Source organism: Raphanus sativus, chromosome 4 (genome assembly GCF_000801105.2).
Source record: "Raphanus sativus cultivar WK10039 chromosome 4, ASM80110v3, whole genome shotgun sequence".
NCBI lineage: Eukaryota > Viridiplantae > Streptophyta > Magnoliopsida > Brassicales > Brassicaceae > Raphanus > Raphanus sativus.
In genome coordinates, this window is record NC_079514.1 from 29,522,757 (window position 1) to 29,540,216 (window position 17,460).

At 41.4% G+C, this 17,460-nt stretch overlaps 1 protein-coding gene across 8 annotated transcripts; it reads right to left on the reverse strand.

Annotated features, from left to right (window-relative positions):
• Positions 1–4,649: 4,649 nt before the first annotated feature.
• On the reverse strand, positions 4,650–16,939 carry LOC108832658 (glutathione S-transferase T3-like). 8 transcript variants are annotated; one of them, XR_008945155.1, is made up of 7 exons: positions 16,487–16,939; positions 16,252–16,352; positions 16,138–16,179; positions 15,976–16,048; positions 6,922–12,654; positions 6,405–6,831; positions 4,650–6,130 (listed from the first exon to the last, which is right to left on the reverse strand). XR_008945155.1 is itself a non-coding variant. In XM_057009023.1 (5 exons), the coding sequence occupies exon 4, from the start codon at positions 7,693–7,695 to the stop codon at positions 6,922–6,924; it is 774 nt and encodes a 257-aa protein (XP_056865003.1). In that variant the 5' UTR covers positions 7,696–12,654; positions 15,976–16,048; positions 16,252–16,352; positions 16,487–16,819; the 3' UTR covers positions 6,543–6,831. The 8 variants fall into 8 exon arrangements, 2 of the variants coding, with proteins under 2 accessions (XP_056865003.1, XP_056865004.1); XR_008945154.1 differs by having other exon boundaries at positions 6,922–12,676; XR_008945153.1 differs by having other exon boundaries at positions 6,922–15,448; positions 16,487–16,938.
• Between the last annotated feature and the right edge of the window lie 521 nt (positions 16,940–17,460).

Below are 17,460 nucleotides of genomic sequence, written 5' to 3' on the forward strand. Positions count from 1 at the left end.
TAGCAAAGAAGTATGCAAAAAAAGATGGAAATCTCGAAATGCAAATGCCTTGTTCTATATATGGAAAGATGATATGCGATGGAGCTATACTAGGAAACTCGAAATGCAACAATCACAAAAACAGAAATCTTTTGGGTTTTTCTTGGGATTTTCGGATCAAACAATAAAAACAAAACAAACTTCTTCTTTTCTTTTCGATTTATATGAAACAAGAACAACTAAGAGCTTAACAATGGTGAAACACAAGAACTAAAGCAAAAATAAAATTTTATGGGTTTTTCTTTATCAAAACTAAACGATCTATCTAAAGAGAAAAAAAACAACCTGATTTGGAGCGTTTAAGCTCTTATACCAAAATGATATAGGCACCAAGGGGAGCCTTCTCAAGCTGGTGGAACAGAAGAGTGAATCCAAGAACCGGTTTGATGAGATATGGTTTGAGATGGAAGGATCTAGTGTTGATGATGAGTAGATGGATGGATCCGGTTGAATAGAGACTAGGAAACCACAATGGAGGATGGGATTCACCACTTGGTCGTATAACCAACTTGATGGATCTATGGATGAGAGATGGCGTGTAGATGGATGATGGATTCAAGTGGTTTGTTCGTATAAACAACCCCACAAGAACAAAGTAATGGATTGATGGAGTGAAGATGATTGATTCACACAATCAAGATGGATCGAGGTGAAACCACAAACTCTATGAATGGGAGTTTGATAAATCACAATATTGCTCTCAAGATTGCTTCTCACAAACTCTCAAAAGACTTGTATTTGCTAGGGGGCAAACTGACTCATATATTTCATAAAGGTTGAAAGATACATGACTGCTTATAAGAGACTTATATAGTGTCCAATGCAGTTGTGCCCTTCTAGGGGTCTTGAAGCAAAAAGAATACAAAGACTCGATCTAGGACTTAAGAAAGCATAGGCTAAACAATGCCTGACTCAACAAAATGAAATAAAAGAAATAAAATGTCACAAGACCCTGCAAGATAAACCATAGGATATAAATCATAATGTAAATGGACTTACCTTACTTACCTTGATGCGGATGAGATTTGAAAAGAAAGTAGCCGTTGGAGAGGAGCCTTATTTGATCTTGTGAAGTGATGTCGTTTGGAGGCTTGCTCTTCTCTTCCCAATGCTCACCGTTTCACTTAGGCGTGATGACAAATAAGGAAACCATTCCTTTGTTAGGAAGAATGGACCATATGTTATCATCATCCTTTGGACCAACTTGTATAACATAAGCTTCATCTTTATTAGCTTCTCCTCCGGTTATAGTGAATTGATCCATGCGGTTTGTGATGGCTTCTAGCTTGGTGTTGATGTTGCTCTTGATGAGAAGAACTTCTATGGCTTTGTTAAAGCTGGCAGCAACACCTCTAGTTCCTGATCTTGTCCTTGGAGCTTGTCTAAGTGTGGGGATGTTGATGTCTGGTTCTATGTCCTCATCATCAAGGTCACGTACATAGCGAGAAACTGCGATTTCAACCCACCGTTTGATATCTTCGGGTTCAACGCTTAAACTGAGGGAGAGGCGTTCTATAACTGGAGCTTTATGTAACGGCAGATACTTGTCAATAAATTCTCCAATCGGAGAACACTTTGAATAATAGTAAAGGTGATCACTGTACTCAAGTTTAGGCAACCACACCCAAAGAAACTGCCATTGCTTGGATAAGATGCTGGTAGAGACAGCAACTTTTGTCGGAAGGAAAGACAATATCTTAATCAACAATTCATCAGACAGGTCACTGATTCTGGTCACATCCTTGCAAACCCGAACCTGTCGTCGACAAAGCTTGGATCCTTTTACCTTCCTTTTTCTGATTCGGACATAATAACCAAAGAAGCCCATCTGGACAAACAAAAGATTTAGTAAGACTTGGCCAAGATAACCAACATCAGACAGTATCATCCATCAGTTCATATGATTGAACATGTTCAAGCTTACAAGTTTAAGACTTTACCTAATGGGGTTTTCGTAGTTAAAGAGCCGATTAGTTAAGATATATATATATATATACTTCTAAAAAAAATCCAAATTACAATCATTTTCATTTATTTTACCTTTCTCTTTGCGGATATCCTCAGTCTCTACCACTCAAGTGTCGATCAGAGTACGCACAGTCGAGTTTGAGAGAGTTGAAATAAGAATGGAATCGCCAACATTAGGGGAGAAGACGAGTCGAATGAAGAATCTTATTGACCCAAAAAGAATGATTTTGTTGTCTCAAATCAAGCCAATCTTTTTTTTTCCAAACTGGGTTTGGGTTATAAACTCGGACCAAACCAAACCGAAAACCCAAATTCGAAATGATTTTTGTATCAGAGCCAGTCGAGTGGTTCGAAAAATAATTTGATCAACCAAAGCCCTGTTCGTTTGTGGATCTCTGGATCCGAAAGATGCATTCAGAAAGTCCTTATCGAAATGCATGTATTTCATCTCTGAATCTAGATGAATCATCTGAATATAACTATTGAGTTTGGCAACTACTTTTCTTTAAGAAAGAGAGATAGATGGTGAGATTATTAAAGTGCATGTTTATTGAGGGAACCCACTTAGGATAGCTTAGTGATATTTTTATTATTAAAGTGTAGTTAAGCTACTTTGCTATGAGATGTTTAAAATTAGGGGCATTTGCATGATAATACATGAATCGAAACATATTTAGTTTTCATCTCGGTGAACTTTTTAATTAGGTAACGTCAAGTACGCGTGCTGGGTAAGTTACCAACTTCGCCCTGACGTCGACAGACCATCAAATCATCTGTGTCAGGTAAGTCAGATGCAAGGCAGATATTGTCGCCGCTTCTCCCACTTGATAAGGAAAAGGCGTGCGAATGGAATAGCGCGTGAACTTCACTTTCCAGTTGGATAATAATAAAACCTACGTATAGATGTATTGAAATTGCAGTTTAATTTGAAAATTAGGAATCAAGGATGTGTGGTTAATGCAAACATAGTTTTGAATAACGTCAAATTGCAACGTAACAGTTTGTAACGTAATTTGTAAATCTTATGAAAAGTTAATAAATAACAATTGTTATGGGAAGACAAATTGAACTATAAGAGGAGAATAATTTTAGTCAAGTTTGGTTAAAAGGTGAGAGGTCAGATTGTGTAAAAATCATACATTTGTTATTATTCAAGTAAACGACATTTTGGTAATGGTAATGACGAAGGATATAACATTTGTTCGATATAAAGACTCGTTGACGTTGAAATAACTCACATATTGACATACAAAAGGCTTGATATATTGGTCAGTTAATCTTATATGGTACACAACTTTATTGGAATCCAAATTAGTAATATTATATTGATTCAATTAATATTTAACAAAAGACCACCGATACAACAATATAACATAAATCAAGAAACTGAACTTGACTTCGTTGATAAGATTTATAAAACATTTTACAAGCAGAATTTAAAGTTGAAATTGGAGTAGATCTACTTCTTTAGGAAATAAAATAGTAAACCAGTAACCAAAACGAAGTTATCTCATCTCGCTCTTTAATACTAGACATAAGGAGGTCGAAAGCTAATCTGCCCCATGGGTAAGAGAAGAATTCAACGTGTTCCTTGCATATTTTCATCTTAACGTTGGTGGGAAGAAGCACTGATGATAAAATCGCCAAGCAAGCGTATTTAATGCGAACTATCCTCTCTTCAATGGTATGCTTCCTCAGCATTCGAATAATTGTTGCAACTGTTACGACTTCAATTTTCCCGAAAAGAGAAGGCCAATAAAGTTTTTCCGATATAGTATGTTTGAGCTTCATCTTTGATTTTGGTGGAAAGTGCCCGCATGGAAGGCCGGTGACGATTGCAAATTCTCTAAGGGAAAAACGAATTGGTTTTCCGGCAAATCGGAACCATGCTTCGTGTTTTTTTTGTTTTCATCTGCCTTGACAGTATGTATCTGGCGAATCTCCCCGAAAAACAGGTTTGTCAACTAATTCCAGAATTTTTCCAAAAGCAGAGCCACGTATCATCTGCACTTCCTCCTCATCCAACGCGTTATATATACGGTTGATGGCGCCGGATGATAGATACGTCAGAACACGCACACCGACCGGTTTTTCGCCCTTAGCAAACATCATCAGCGGGATACATTCGTCTGGAACTTCATCAGGTGAATCGCGCCGATCAACCAGTCGCACAGAAACCATCTCGTCTCTTCTTTTGGGGATCTATGATTCTTGGTTTTTGTGAGTTTTGTATTTTTTCGATGATATCATCAGTTCTTGAAGTTCAGATATATAACCAGAGGAAAGAGAAACTGATGTAGGCGATAAGGACGAGGGGGAATTAATGTAAAATTGATTTTTCCATTGCCACAACATATCATAATTTAATGTGCGTGATTTCCAACTGCACGAAAGTGAGAGTGATACTTTAAGAGTGGACATATTCAATGTCGTGAGTCTTACATCATAGGCTTGGTCATAGCTATAGGTTTGCAGATATAGGGTGTAGGGTTATAAATGGGTATAAGGCAATATCAAACAGTATCGAATTCAAACAACACGATAAACCTAAATAATCTTAGTGTTATGTATATTCCATGCAATTACTCTTAAAATTATTGGTTTATTGGTAGTCTCTTAAATAGGGGCTCTTAAAAATTAAAAGTTATTAAACACAATTTTATTTAAAAAAAAAACAAAGTTAAGCATAATATTTGAAACATAGATATTTAATTAAAAACATAAAAACATAAAAACAAAGATTAGTAAATAAACGACAATAACAATAATTTGATAGAGGATCGAAACTTAGTTGTTGTCTTGATGACGCCCAAATTTACGCCATATATGTTCAACCAAATCACGTTTGAGCTGTTGATGCAGTTGTTTATCAAGAATATTTCTTCGAACACCCATCTCATCGGGGATACTTGAAGGGTTATTTGTAGAAAAAGTGAGATCGACATGTGAACTTCCGCTGCCTTCTCCTTGAAAGAAATTGGTAACACTGGAAACATCAATTTGAGGGTGTAGATCTTGTTCGTTTTCTATTATCATATTATGGAGTATGATACATGCTCTCATAATCTTCCCGATCTTGAATTTATCCCAACAACGTGCTGGATTTTTAACAATGGAAAATCGAGCTTGCAAGACTCCAAAAGCACGCTCGACATCTTTTCTCGTAGCTTCTTGAAAGTGAGCAAATAAAGCCGCTTTCGGACCCTGTGGCAGTGGAATAGATTGGATAAAAGTTGACCACTTCGGATAAATACCATCGGTGAGATAGTAAGCCATTGAATAAGGATTTCCGTTCACCGAGAAATTCACTTGCGGAGCTCGACCATATATTATGTCATCAAAAACAGGTGAGCGATCAAGAACATTGATATCATTGAAGGTACCTGGAGATCCAAAAAACGCATGCCATATCCAGAGATTATATGAAGCAACCGCCTCTAAAACGATAGTTGGTTTATCCGAACCTCGAGAATATTGCCCTTTCCAAGCGCCGGGACAATTCTTCCACTCCCAATGCATACAGTCGACTCATCCCGGGAAATCCACGGTGCTCTCCAATATAAAGTAGACGTTGAAGGTCAGCCTGTGTTGGTCTTCTTAAATACTCATCGCCGAACAATTGAATTATTCCTTCCACAAAATTCTCCACACATAACCGAGCAGTGGTTGCGGCGAGCCGAATGTATTCGTCGATCGCATCAAGCGCCGAACCATATGCCAACACACGAATAGCTGCTGTACACTTTTGAAGTGCAGAGAGACCAGACCTTCCGGTAATGTCTTTCTTCTGACGAAAGAATTCAACTTCATTAGAGAGGCGAGAAACAATATGCATGAACAATGGCCTGTTCATTCTAAATCGTCGTCGGAATAGATTTTCTTCATATGTGGGAGTCTCACTGAAATAATCATCCCATAACCGGCGGTGGCCTTCTTCACGGTTTCTTTCGATAAAAACTCTTCTTTTTTTTCTTGTCTTCTCTCCGTCTTGTTGGTCACCGTAAGCATCCACCAAATTCTCGAATGCTTGATCAAAATATTGATCAAAATAATCATCGAAAGCTTCATCAATATCACCCTCAACATCGTTATGAGAAGAAGATGCCATGTGATGTTTGAGAATCTTCAAACAAAATAGACAAACATTAGTATTTTACTTAATTACAAACTAATCATAAAATAGACATTTTATTATGTAGATTTGAGAATCTTGAAACAAAATATGCAAACTTAAATAACTTGAAATAGACAAACATTAGTATTTTACTTAATTACAAATTAATCATAAAATAGACATTTTATTATGTAGATTTGAGAATCTTGAAACAAAATATGCAAACATTAAATAATCTTGACATTGGAGTTTGATGAGAATTGTTTATTAAATAGAATCTTACCAAGTTTGGTTTGCGTTAAAGTTTGGTTTGAATGGTTGATGAGATTGGAGTTTGATGAGAATGGTTTATGGGATTGGAGTTTGATGAGAATTACAAAGAAGAACAGAATAGTAAAGACACAAACTCACAAGATGAAAATAGAGAGAAATGATAACAATAATAGCAATAAGAACATAATATTTGAGTTTGATGAAAATAGAAAGAAATGATAACAATAACTTCAGCATATTGTTTAAATTTATAACACTCGACTACAACAGACACAAACTCACAAGACAGACAGTAGACACTAGACTACAACACTCGTGACCTCACAAGACACAGTCACTCTCGTGACACAAGACGACAACAACAACACACACACAGTCACTCTCGTGACACAAGATAACAACACTCTTGTGACACTCACTGTCTCCACTCTCTTCACCTGCAACAAGAAAAAAACAAACTTTTGAACAAGTACAAGAAAGTGAACAAGAACAAGAAACTGAACAAGAACAAGAAACAAGAAACTTACCTAAGGAGACATCATGTCATCAATGAGCTTCTGCTCGAGGGCTTTCTCACTCTCCGTTAGAGGTTCCTTTTTTCCCATAAGCTTGTCAAGCAGACTAATCCTATGGTTACCCTGTTTCATTTTCAAATCTTCACGCTTGATTGTCCACATACCCTCAAACTCGCCCAGTGATTGCGCCTTCTTCTTACCACTCGCCTTTGCAGCTTTAATGCCACGAGGACGCTTGTTTGCAGTAGCTTCCGAGGGAGATGATTCTGCAACTTCGTCACACTTCCTCTTCTTCGTCCTCCCATCGGTTTTAGCAGTACCAATGTCGCACCACTTCTGGTCGTTGCGGAGCTCCTTCCATGCGTGTTCCATTGTGAACTTCTTATTCTTAATGGCGAGGAATATGCGATGAGCATTCTTGAGTACATCATTCTCGTTTTGGCCACTTTTTTTCTCCCTAGTAGCCGCTTCATACGCACCACAGAACTTGGAGACTTCGTCATTGATTCTGTGCCATCGATGCTTGCAGTTCTTCATCCCTCTCTGAGTTGCAGTAGCCTCCTGACTTGCAGCATAGTAGTCAGCAACTCTTCTCCAAAATGCACTTGCTCTTTGCTCGTTGTTAACCACGGGATCTTTGCTCGTGTTTAGCCATGCGCTGATGATGTCATGTCCCTGATCCTGGATATGATCCTTAGGAGCGACTATGGTGCAAGGAGACGCACCAGTCAGCTCATGTGACCTAAAGACAAGGGTATCATGGCCTGGAAGTAAGGTTAAGGGCATCAGGAAGCTAAGATATAGCTAAACCAAGAAGGAGACAAGTATAAAGGAGCTGTACAAAGTGTATGGCAGCTAGGCGATGCAGTGAGCAAGCTCGGCCAGCTAAATGAAGTGTAGTGCAGCTCAGTGTAGCTCACTGAAGAGTGTGTCAGCTCCCTGAGCTGGATGAACTAGCTCACTCAGCTGGGTCAGCTGGGGATCAGCTCAACTCAGCTAGACTGAGTGTTCAAGTCTTGGGCAGTTGGGCCAGGTCCGGACAGTGGTCGGACCATGTGGACCACCCGGGTGTGCCGGTGAGCCGGTGGGCACTTGTGGTTGGACCAGGGGCTTGGGCAACCAGCTAAGGCTTGTGTGTGACATGTCTAGGAGCAGTTAGGCATGTCAAGGACGTCAGGTAACTGCCATAGGCGAACATGTGTGATCTGGACCATTGATTAAATCAATGGCCAGAAATGATACCGAAAGGGTGCAACCTTTGGAAAGGTGACCATTCCTTTTCTATAAATGCAAGGGCAAGTCCGTGCCTTTGCAGGCACGCCAGGGCTTCATTCTTCTTCCTGAAACACAAAGAAAAACAGAGAAAAACAGAGAGATGGTCGGATTACACAATCCAAGACCAAGAGAGGCTTGAAGGCAGCAAAGAGGCAGTTTTGATGGCAATCAAGAGGGGAGTTGAGAACGACCCTCTGGTGTGTTTTGATTGTGGTTTGCCACGCCATAGGCTTCCTCTACATCCTTACTACACATCCAAATAGCCAGGGAAAAAGGGAGATGACCGGATTCACTCTCAAAATCCAAGAGCAGCCTTAAGGGCAGTGGTGTGTAGAAAGGCAGTTTCATGGGTACTGAAGTGGGAAGTGATGCACGACCCTTGGGTGGTGTTTGATCATGGATGAACACACCCTAGGCTTCCTCTACATCATGGTAACATACGCAAATGGACAGAAGAGAATGGAGAAGGCCGGACTCCACTCCAAAAGCATGAACAGCCTTAAAGGTGGATGCAGTGCAGAAACTGTTTTCATGGGAGTTCCATGGAATGGATGATGGGTGCGACCCATGATTGGTTCTTATCAATACTGGAGGTATATGATAATACTTGATAGAGGCGTACAATGGAGGAGCATGGCCAGACATGATACAGGAAGCACAAGATCTAGTAAGATCAAGTCTAAAGTAACATGTACATATGATTACTTTGTGGTTTATGTTGGTGTCTCTTGAGGTGCATATGAGGCCAAGTGTGGCACGCCCTTGGAGACCATATATTGTGATGTATTGTAGGGATACAGGACCCTGGAGAAAGGGGCGGATCATAGTTGAACTAATTCATCCATATGGGATGGTAATTAGATGCTATACAGCAACTAGTGATTCATGGTGGTTCATGAGTGAACCTGATCTATGGTTTTGCATTACCAATGGCTTCAGGCCGTGGCAATGAGGTAATGGAATCATATGGTATGATAGGTATCAACCTTGGGTTGGTACAGGATTGGCTGAGAGCCATGAAGAAGAGCAAGACTGACCAGGTTCATTGGGACATGGTTCCATGGTCGGTTAAGTATGTGTGAAGACTCATCAGTTCTGAGTCATGTGGGGTGGTTGGTTGATTGACTCAGGAACTGGTGGGCATTGTTAATCTTATTCTATGATGTTCAGACATGGAGGTACTGAACCATGGAGTGGCCGATTCAGAGAAATCTCTCCATGGCCTTGGTTGGGCAGGTAAGTGGAGATCTGATAGTTCCTGAGGGAATTGTTAGGATCCGACTTTAAATATCTCTTAATGGATATTTATCATGAATTATCATGGTGAAAGATTAGTTTTATCTCATTGATTTAGAGGTGGTCAGTTATGGCCATATGGGCTGTTCATGGGCGAGATCAATATGATCGAGGCCAGTTCTGAAAAATCTGACTTGACCATTCTCTTAGTTATGAATTATCATGATTTATCATGAATTTTAATTAGTTTTTGGAGCATGTTTGCTTGAGGTTGATTTTGCAGCTGAAGACTTCCCAAAGGTATTTGGTTTGTGGGGATGGTTGGTTGAATGACTAAGTACCTAAGGGGAGAGTTTATACAGGTATAATGAGGAGTTGGACGAGTGGATGGGGAGCTAGGCAAAGCTACCTCGCAGCTCGATCAGCTGGAAGAGAGTTGGGAACCTCAAGTGAAGTGGTTCAGTTCAGCTAGCTGAATGAGCTAGCTAGACAGCTAAGGCAGCTGAGACAAAGAGCTATCAAGCTCCGTGGATGTGGCAAAGGTATGATCTAGCAATATTGCATAGATCTAGATAGAATGGTTAGGGGAATGGAACCTCGGACTTGTATGACTTGGATTAGGTTCAGGATCAACTTTGGAGCTGGTAGTAGTTGTGTCTACTGACCATGGCTAAGGTGATTCGATCTGACCAGTATTAGATTGGTTTTAGACCAATGGTTGATAGATAATATTCCGCTGTGCATAAGTTGAAAGGATCTAAGCTAGGGAAGGACTAAGGTAGTCTTAAGCTAAGGTCTAAGATAGACTTCGCCCTTAGGCGAAAGTATATATAAAGATTGAAAACTTGAGTGGTTCGGTCAGGGTATGGACTGAGCGACGTGAGGCATCGACCGCGGCCTAGCCGGCCGGGTTCGGGTCTTACAAGTTGGTATCAGAGCATGCTTGATTCTAGGATGGTTGGGTTGTGGTTGTTCACCCACACATCTGGACAAGTAGATGATGATATGGTTAATCGGCCAGTTTTGTTGTTGACTAAGCTGGAAAAAGTTAACAATGAAGCTGGATTGTCTGTAAGTCAGCTAACCCTACTGAGGTTCGAGTGGGGGAGAGCTGAGCTGCAGCAGGAACAAGAGCTGGAAGGGGAAGCTGAATCCTCTTGTGATGTGAACCGGGCAAATCCAAACATTTGTTGCAAACAATGAGAGGACTAACCGGTTGATTGGGCAGCTGTTTTGGCAGCTAATGATCAAGCTGGGCCAGTAGCTGAGGTGGTCTAGATTGATTCACCAGCTAGGGCAGCTTGGTTAGTGGATACCTGAGGGTGCTGGAGCACATAGCTCAGATGAGAATTAAGTATTTCTCAGGTAGAGTGGATCCTTTTGAGGCAGATGAGTGGAGGTACTGATTGGGTTGTAACTTCAGCTCAACTCACTGCTCAAAGGTATTATGTTCCAAACCGAAATTATTTCTGGAAACTGAGATGACCATGGAGGGAGCTGAGGCAAGATAGGGGATCATGCTTGTGAACGGGAAAGTTCCAAGGTGAACCATCTTGGCCAAGATGCACTCCCCAATGGCAAGATCTTGAAACAGAGGGTTGGTGGATCTAGTTATCTGGAAATAATAGACGGGTTGGACGGATCGATGAAATGCAAGATCTTTTATGGATGACCTGGACCAGGGAAGTAACATGAACCTGAGAGTGGCTTAGGTTGAAAGAAACGTGCAGCACTCTTTGGGGGTAAGTGTTATCCTTGGTGGCCATTCAAAACAGGTGAGCATTTGCGAGGTTCAAGTTGGTTTAAGGGAGACACTACAGGGCTAGTATACTGGGACTCGGTATAAGCCAAGGTAGGATTCCTTAGATCAATTTGAATGGATTGGGAATACGATGTTAAGTGGCTTAGAATGATGGGGATTGAGGCATATTACAAACACTCTTGTGAATGGTATGGGACGTTCACAGAAGTGTGACACTTTGGAGAATGGTATGGGACGTTTTCCAAATGTGTGATCAAACCGATATCTTACTCATCTAGGTACTTAATGATCGGGGTGTGGAAACAACATACCTTTCGATACTGGAGCTACACACCGTTTGTGAGTCCAGATATGATCGGAAAGGGGTTGTTTGTATTGGTATAGGGGATGATCCCGGGATAGTGAGTGCGGCCGGAGGCCAAAGGATGCATTCACTAGGCCTTGTTAGGGACATCCCAGTGATGATCCAAGGAAGGACCATGCCCGTGGATCTGATTGTGGTTAGCCTTAAGAATCATGAAGTGATCTTAGGGATGGATTGGTCTTGGAAAGAATTGGGCCACCTTAGACTGTCACCGGGGAAGGGTGCTGTTTGAGAGTGGGTGTGGACCCCCGATCAGATTCCAAGGATCCGACCAACCTCGGGATGCTTAGTGATCTCAGCGGTCCAGGTGGAAAATATGCTGAGAGGTGGTCATGAGGCCTGGTTGGCGACCATTAACACTAAGGAGGTTGTAGGGGGTGGTAGCCCGGACGAGGATTCGGTTGGTTCAAGAGTTCAAGGATGTGTTTCGGGCGCTGCAGGGTGTGCCTCCGGCAGGGGCTGACCCGAGCATGATCGAACTAGAACCGGGAACGGTCCCAATGTCCAAAAGTCCGTATCGTTTGGCACCAGCCGAGATGGCTGAGATTAGGTCGACTAAGTCCAGTGAGGGACGAGGGTCGCAGCACAACCAAGTCGGAGATTGACCTATGGTTGGATTGAGACGGAGGAGTCCCAGAGTGGACAGGACCGGAATGTGATCGAGTTCTTTAAGACTTGACTGATACATTGAGTAGCTTGGGGATTGGGTAAATCTACTAAGACTCGAGTATGCAGTATGTTCTTAAGGACTGAAAATGATCTAGTCATGGACTATGATCAAAGTATGACTATGTCTGGTGATGGACATAAGTCAAGTATGAGGCGGTTTAGTCTAGTAGGGACTAAGATCGCAATAGGGCCAAACTGGGAAAAGCTGTGATCAGTTAAGGAATGATCCAGTAAGTTGTGACTGGGGTCATGCACCTTAGCGGATGTGCAAGAAGCAAAGAGTTCAGTTGGAACCTTTGTCATGATATGGGATGTAAGCACCACAGGATTCGAGGACGAATCCATTCTAAGTGGGGGAGACTTGTCATGTCCCTGATCCTGGATATGATCCTTAGGAGCGACTATGGTGCAAGGAGACGCACCAGTCAGCTCATGTGACCTAAAGACAAGGGTATCATGGCCTGGAAGTAAGATTAAGGGCATCAGGAAGCTAAGATATAGCTAAACCAAGAAGGAGACAAGTATAAAGGAGCTGTACAAAGTGTATGGCAGCTAGGCGATGCAGTGAGCAAGCTCGGCCAGCTAAATGAAGTGTAGTGTAGCTCAGTGTAGCTCACTGAAGAGTGTGTCAGCTCCCTGAGCTGGATGAACTAGCTCACTCAGCTGGGTCAGCTGGAGATCAGCTCAACTCAGCAAGACTGAGTGTTCAAGTCTTGGGCAGTTGGGCCAGGTCCGGACAGTGGTCGGACCATGTGGACCACCCGGGTGTGCCGGTGAGCCGGTGGGCACTTGTGGTTGGACCAGGGGCTTGGGCAACCAGCTAAGGCTTGTGTGTGACATGTCTAGGAGCATTTAGGCATGTCAAGGACGTCAGGTAACTGCCATAGGCGAACAGGTGTGATCTGGACCATTGATTAAATCAATGGCCAGAAATGATACCGAAAGGGTGCAACCTTTGGAAAGGTGACCATTCCTTTTCTATAAATGCAAGGGCAAGTCCGTGCCTTTGCAGGCACGCCAGGGCTTCATTCTTCTTCCTGAAACACAAAGAAAAACAGAGAAAAACAGAGAGATGGTCGGATTACACAATCCAAGACCAAGAGAGGCTTGAAGGCAGCAAAGAGGCAGTTTTGATGGCAATCAAGAGGGGAGTTGAGAACGACCCTCTGGTGTGTTTTGATTGTGGTTTGCCACGCCATAGGCTTCCTCTACATCCTTACTACACATCCAAATAGCCAGGGAAAAAGGGAGATGACCGGATTCACTCTCAAAGTCCAAGAGCAGCCTTAAGGGCAGTGGTGTGTAGAAAGGCAGTTTCATGGGTACTGAAGTGGGAAGTGATGCACGACCCTTGGGTGGTGTTTGATCATGGATGAACACACCCTAGGCTTCCTCTACATCATGGTAACACACGCAAATGGACAGAAGAGAATGGAGAAGGCCGGACTCCACTCCAAAAGCATGAACAGCCTTGAAGGTGGATGCAGTGCAGAAACTGTTTTCATGGGAGTTCCATGGAATGGATGATGGGTGCGACCCATGATTGGTTCTTATCAATACTGGAGGTATATGATAATACTTGATAGAGGCGTGCAATGGAGGAGCATGGCCAGACATGATACAGGAAGCACAAGATCTAGTAAGATCAAGTCTAAGGTAACATGTACATATGATTACTTTGTGGTTTATGTTGGTGTCTCTTGAGGTGCATATGAGGCCAAGTGTGGCACGCCCTTGGAGACCATATATTGTGATGTATTGTAGGGATACAGGACCCTGGAGAAAGGGGCGGATCATAGTTGAACTAATTCATCCATATGGGATGGTAATTAGATGCTATACAGCAACTAGTGATTCATGGTGGTTCATGAGTGAACCTGATCTATGGTTTTGCATTACCAATGGCTTCAGGCCGTGGCAATGAGGTAATGGAATCATATGGTATGATAGGTATCAACCTTGGGTTGGTACAGGATTGGCTGAGAGCCATGAAGAAGAGCAAGAATGACCAGGTTCATTGGGACATGGTTCCATGGCCGGTTAGGTATGTGTGAAGACTCATCAGTTCTGAGTCATGTGGGGTGGTTGGTTGATTGACTCAGGAACTGGTGGGCATTGTTAATCTTATTCTATGATGTTCAGACATGGAGGTACTGAACCATGGAGTGGCCGATTCAGAGAAATCTCTCCATGGCCTTGGTTGGGCAGGTAAGTGGAGATCTGATAGTTTCTGAGGGAATTGTTAGGATCCGACTTTAAATATCTCTTAATGGGTATTTATCATGAATTATCATGGTGAAAGATTAGTTTTATCTCATTGATTTAGAGGTGGTCAGTTATGGCCATATGGGCTGTTCATGGGCGAGATCAATATGATCGAGGCCAGTTCTGAGAAATCTGACTTGACCATTCTCTTAGTTATGAATTATCATGATTTATCATGAATTTTAATTAGTTTTTGGAGCATGTTTGCTTGAGGTTGATTTTGCAGCTGAAGACTTCCCAAAGGTATTTGGTTTGTGGGGATGGTTAGTTGAATGACTAAGTACCTAAGGGGAGAGTTTATACAGGTATAATGAGGAGTTGGACGAGTGGATGGGGAGCTAGGCAAAGCTACCTCGCAGCTCGATCAGCTGGAAGAGAGTTGGGAACCTCAAGTGAAGTGGTTCAGTTCAGCTAGCTGAATGAGCTAGCTAGACAGCTAAGGCAGCTGAGACAAAGAGCTATCAAGCTCCGTGGATGTGGCAAAGGTATGATCTAGCAATATTGCATAGATCTAGATAGAATGGTTAGGGGAATGGAACCTCGGACTTGTATGACTTGGATTAGGTTCAGGATCAACTTTGGAGCTGGTAGTAGTTGTGTCTACTGACCATGGCTAAGGTGATTCGATCTGACCAGTATTAGATTGGTTTTAGACCAATGGTTGATAGATAATATTCCGCTGTGCATAAGTTGAAAGGATCTAAGCTAGGGAAGGACTAAGGTAGTCTTGAGCTAAGGTCTAAGATAGACTTCGCCCTTAGGCGAAAGTATATATAAAGATTGAAAACTTGAGTGGTTCGGTCAGGGTATGGACTGAGCAACGTGAGGCATCGACCGCGGCCTAGCCGGCCGGGTTCGGGTCTTACAGATGAGCACAACATCATCAGATGCTGTCCATCTATGTTTTCTTTTTGGCTCTGCAGGCGTGTCTCCATCAAAGCCGCTTGATGCTTCCCCTCCTTTACTACCTACAAATGGAAGTTGTGATGAGGAAAGTGAGACGCTATCTTCATAGTTACCAAACAAAACAGATTGTTGACTACATAGAAGATCAACATACTTTGTGGCTCCAGTAGATGGATCCATATCAAGAAAGACAGATAGAAAATAACAAAGTTGGATAAAAGTTGAAGAAGAAGAATAGGGTTTGCTAACAAAGAAGAAGAACACGGTTTTAATAACAAAAACGCATTGATCACAATGCCAACCATAACCGACTTGACACATAACCACAAACCTTCCTCACACAGCACCATTCAATTCTATCTTTTTTTTTTTTTTTTTTTTTTTTTTTGTCAACTCACCATTCAATTCTATCAAACCATAAAATCTATTTAAGACAACCATTATCTCACCCTAACCACTCCAAAAACTATTTATTACCTAACCTAACACATAACTACAATTCAATTCATTTAAACAAATGAGTAAACAATTCAGTTTAGAGACAAAGGTAGTTGCCAAAAAAAAAAAAATTCAGAGACAAAGGTTTTACCTTACAATTCACGATGACAGAGAGAAAGGTTGTTCCCACTTCACGCCTCGGCCAATCCATCTTGATCAAACAACTTGAAGACAAAAAAAAACAGAAACAAATCAAAACCATTACAAAAATTTATATGTTAAGATATGAGCTCGTAGAAGGAGCAAAATCTACCTAAAGACACAAACACACAATCTACTTCCATCATGCCTTTATCTATTGACACATTGATCATGTAAGAAATCATACTGGAGAAGGTAATTTTGCAGATATGATATAAAATCAAACCTTTAGGCCTTCCATGAGTAGCAACCCAACCATCATTATCTTTATCATCCACCAAAACTTCACCTCCACCAACTTCGTAATCCTCTGCCACAGAAGCTTCCCTGATCAATATTCTCAGAAAAAATCCCACGGTGAATAAACAAATCACAACAGATCAAATAAATCAAATAAACCAAAACAGATCAAATAAATCAAACAAATCAAACCATGCAGAGTGAGATATACGTAGCTTAACCTTTCGATTCGCCGGAGCCGCAACAGTCGCCGTTTATCTTCGTCTCAGTGAGCCACTGATAGAGAGAGATGACGCCTCAAAGAGCCACTGATAGAGAGATATGTCGCGGTTTTCCTTGTTGGAAGGGAGCCACCGATAAAGAGTGCGTCGTTTTCCTTCCTCGCCAGAAGCCACCGGAAGAGACCTCGCCGTTTCGTCGAGATGTCGAGGAGTTGCGGTTTCGCCACCGAGAGAAGAAAAAGGAAAAACGAAAAGAGAGAAGAAAAGAGAAAAGAAAAACGAAAAGAGAGAAAGGCGAGACCGTTCCTCCAACCAATCTGACTGTGCCACGTATTCGCTAAGCAACGTGCTTTCAAGACCTAAATTAAGGGACGTGCTTTGGTTAATTGTCTTTTTTCTTTTATTTTAATTGCCAATTTAATTAAACAACCCCTTAAGGCACGCCGTTAAACATGCTCTTAAATTCTCGGTACCTTAAATTCTCTATGGAGGTTAATGAATCAAGTAGAGACAGCAACAACAGAATACGGAGAAAAGACAATTTGAAAAAAACGAAATGCCTTTCTCAAGACAGCTTGTGAGCTATGTGTGTGTAATGATTTTTCTGATCTTGCTCATTTCTCAACTTCAGGTCGTCTCTACTACGCCACGAACAGGTAAATCATCTACAAACTTACTTTCTTAGATCTACTAACCATCGATTAAATTAAAAACATGATCTATTAGTATAGGTTTAATCTAATTATTTTAATACAATTATCAAAATCATATAAGAAAAATATTTTACACATATATAATTACTAAGAAAACCTAAATATAATTAAAATACACAAATATGAAAAGTAAATTGCTAAATATACCTTAGTATACCTATGTACTTGTTCATTTCTCCCTGCATTGTATACCTAGTTCATTTGACCACCGTAACCTAATGGTTAAGGTTTAAAAGTTTTATACCTAGTTTAGATTATGCA

Coding starts and splice junctions, on each gene's coding strand:
- LOC108832658 (XM_057009023.1), bottom strand. CDS start 7,695: ATGCCCTTAACCTTACTTCCAGGCCATGATACCCTTGTCTTTAGGTCA.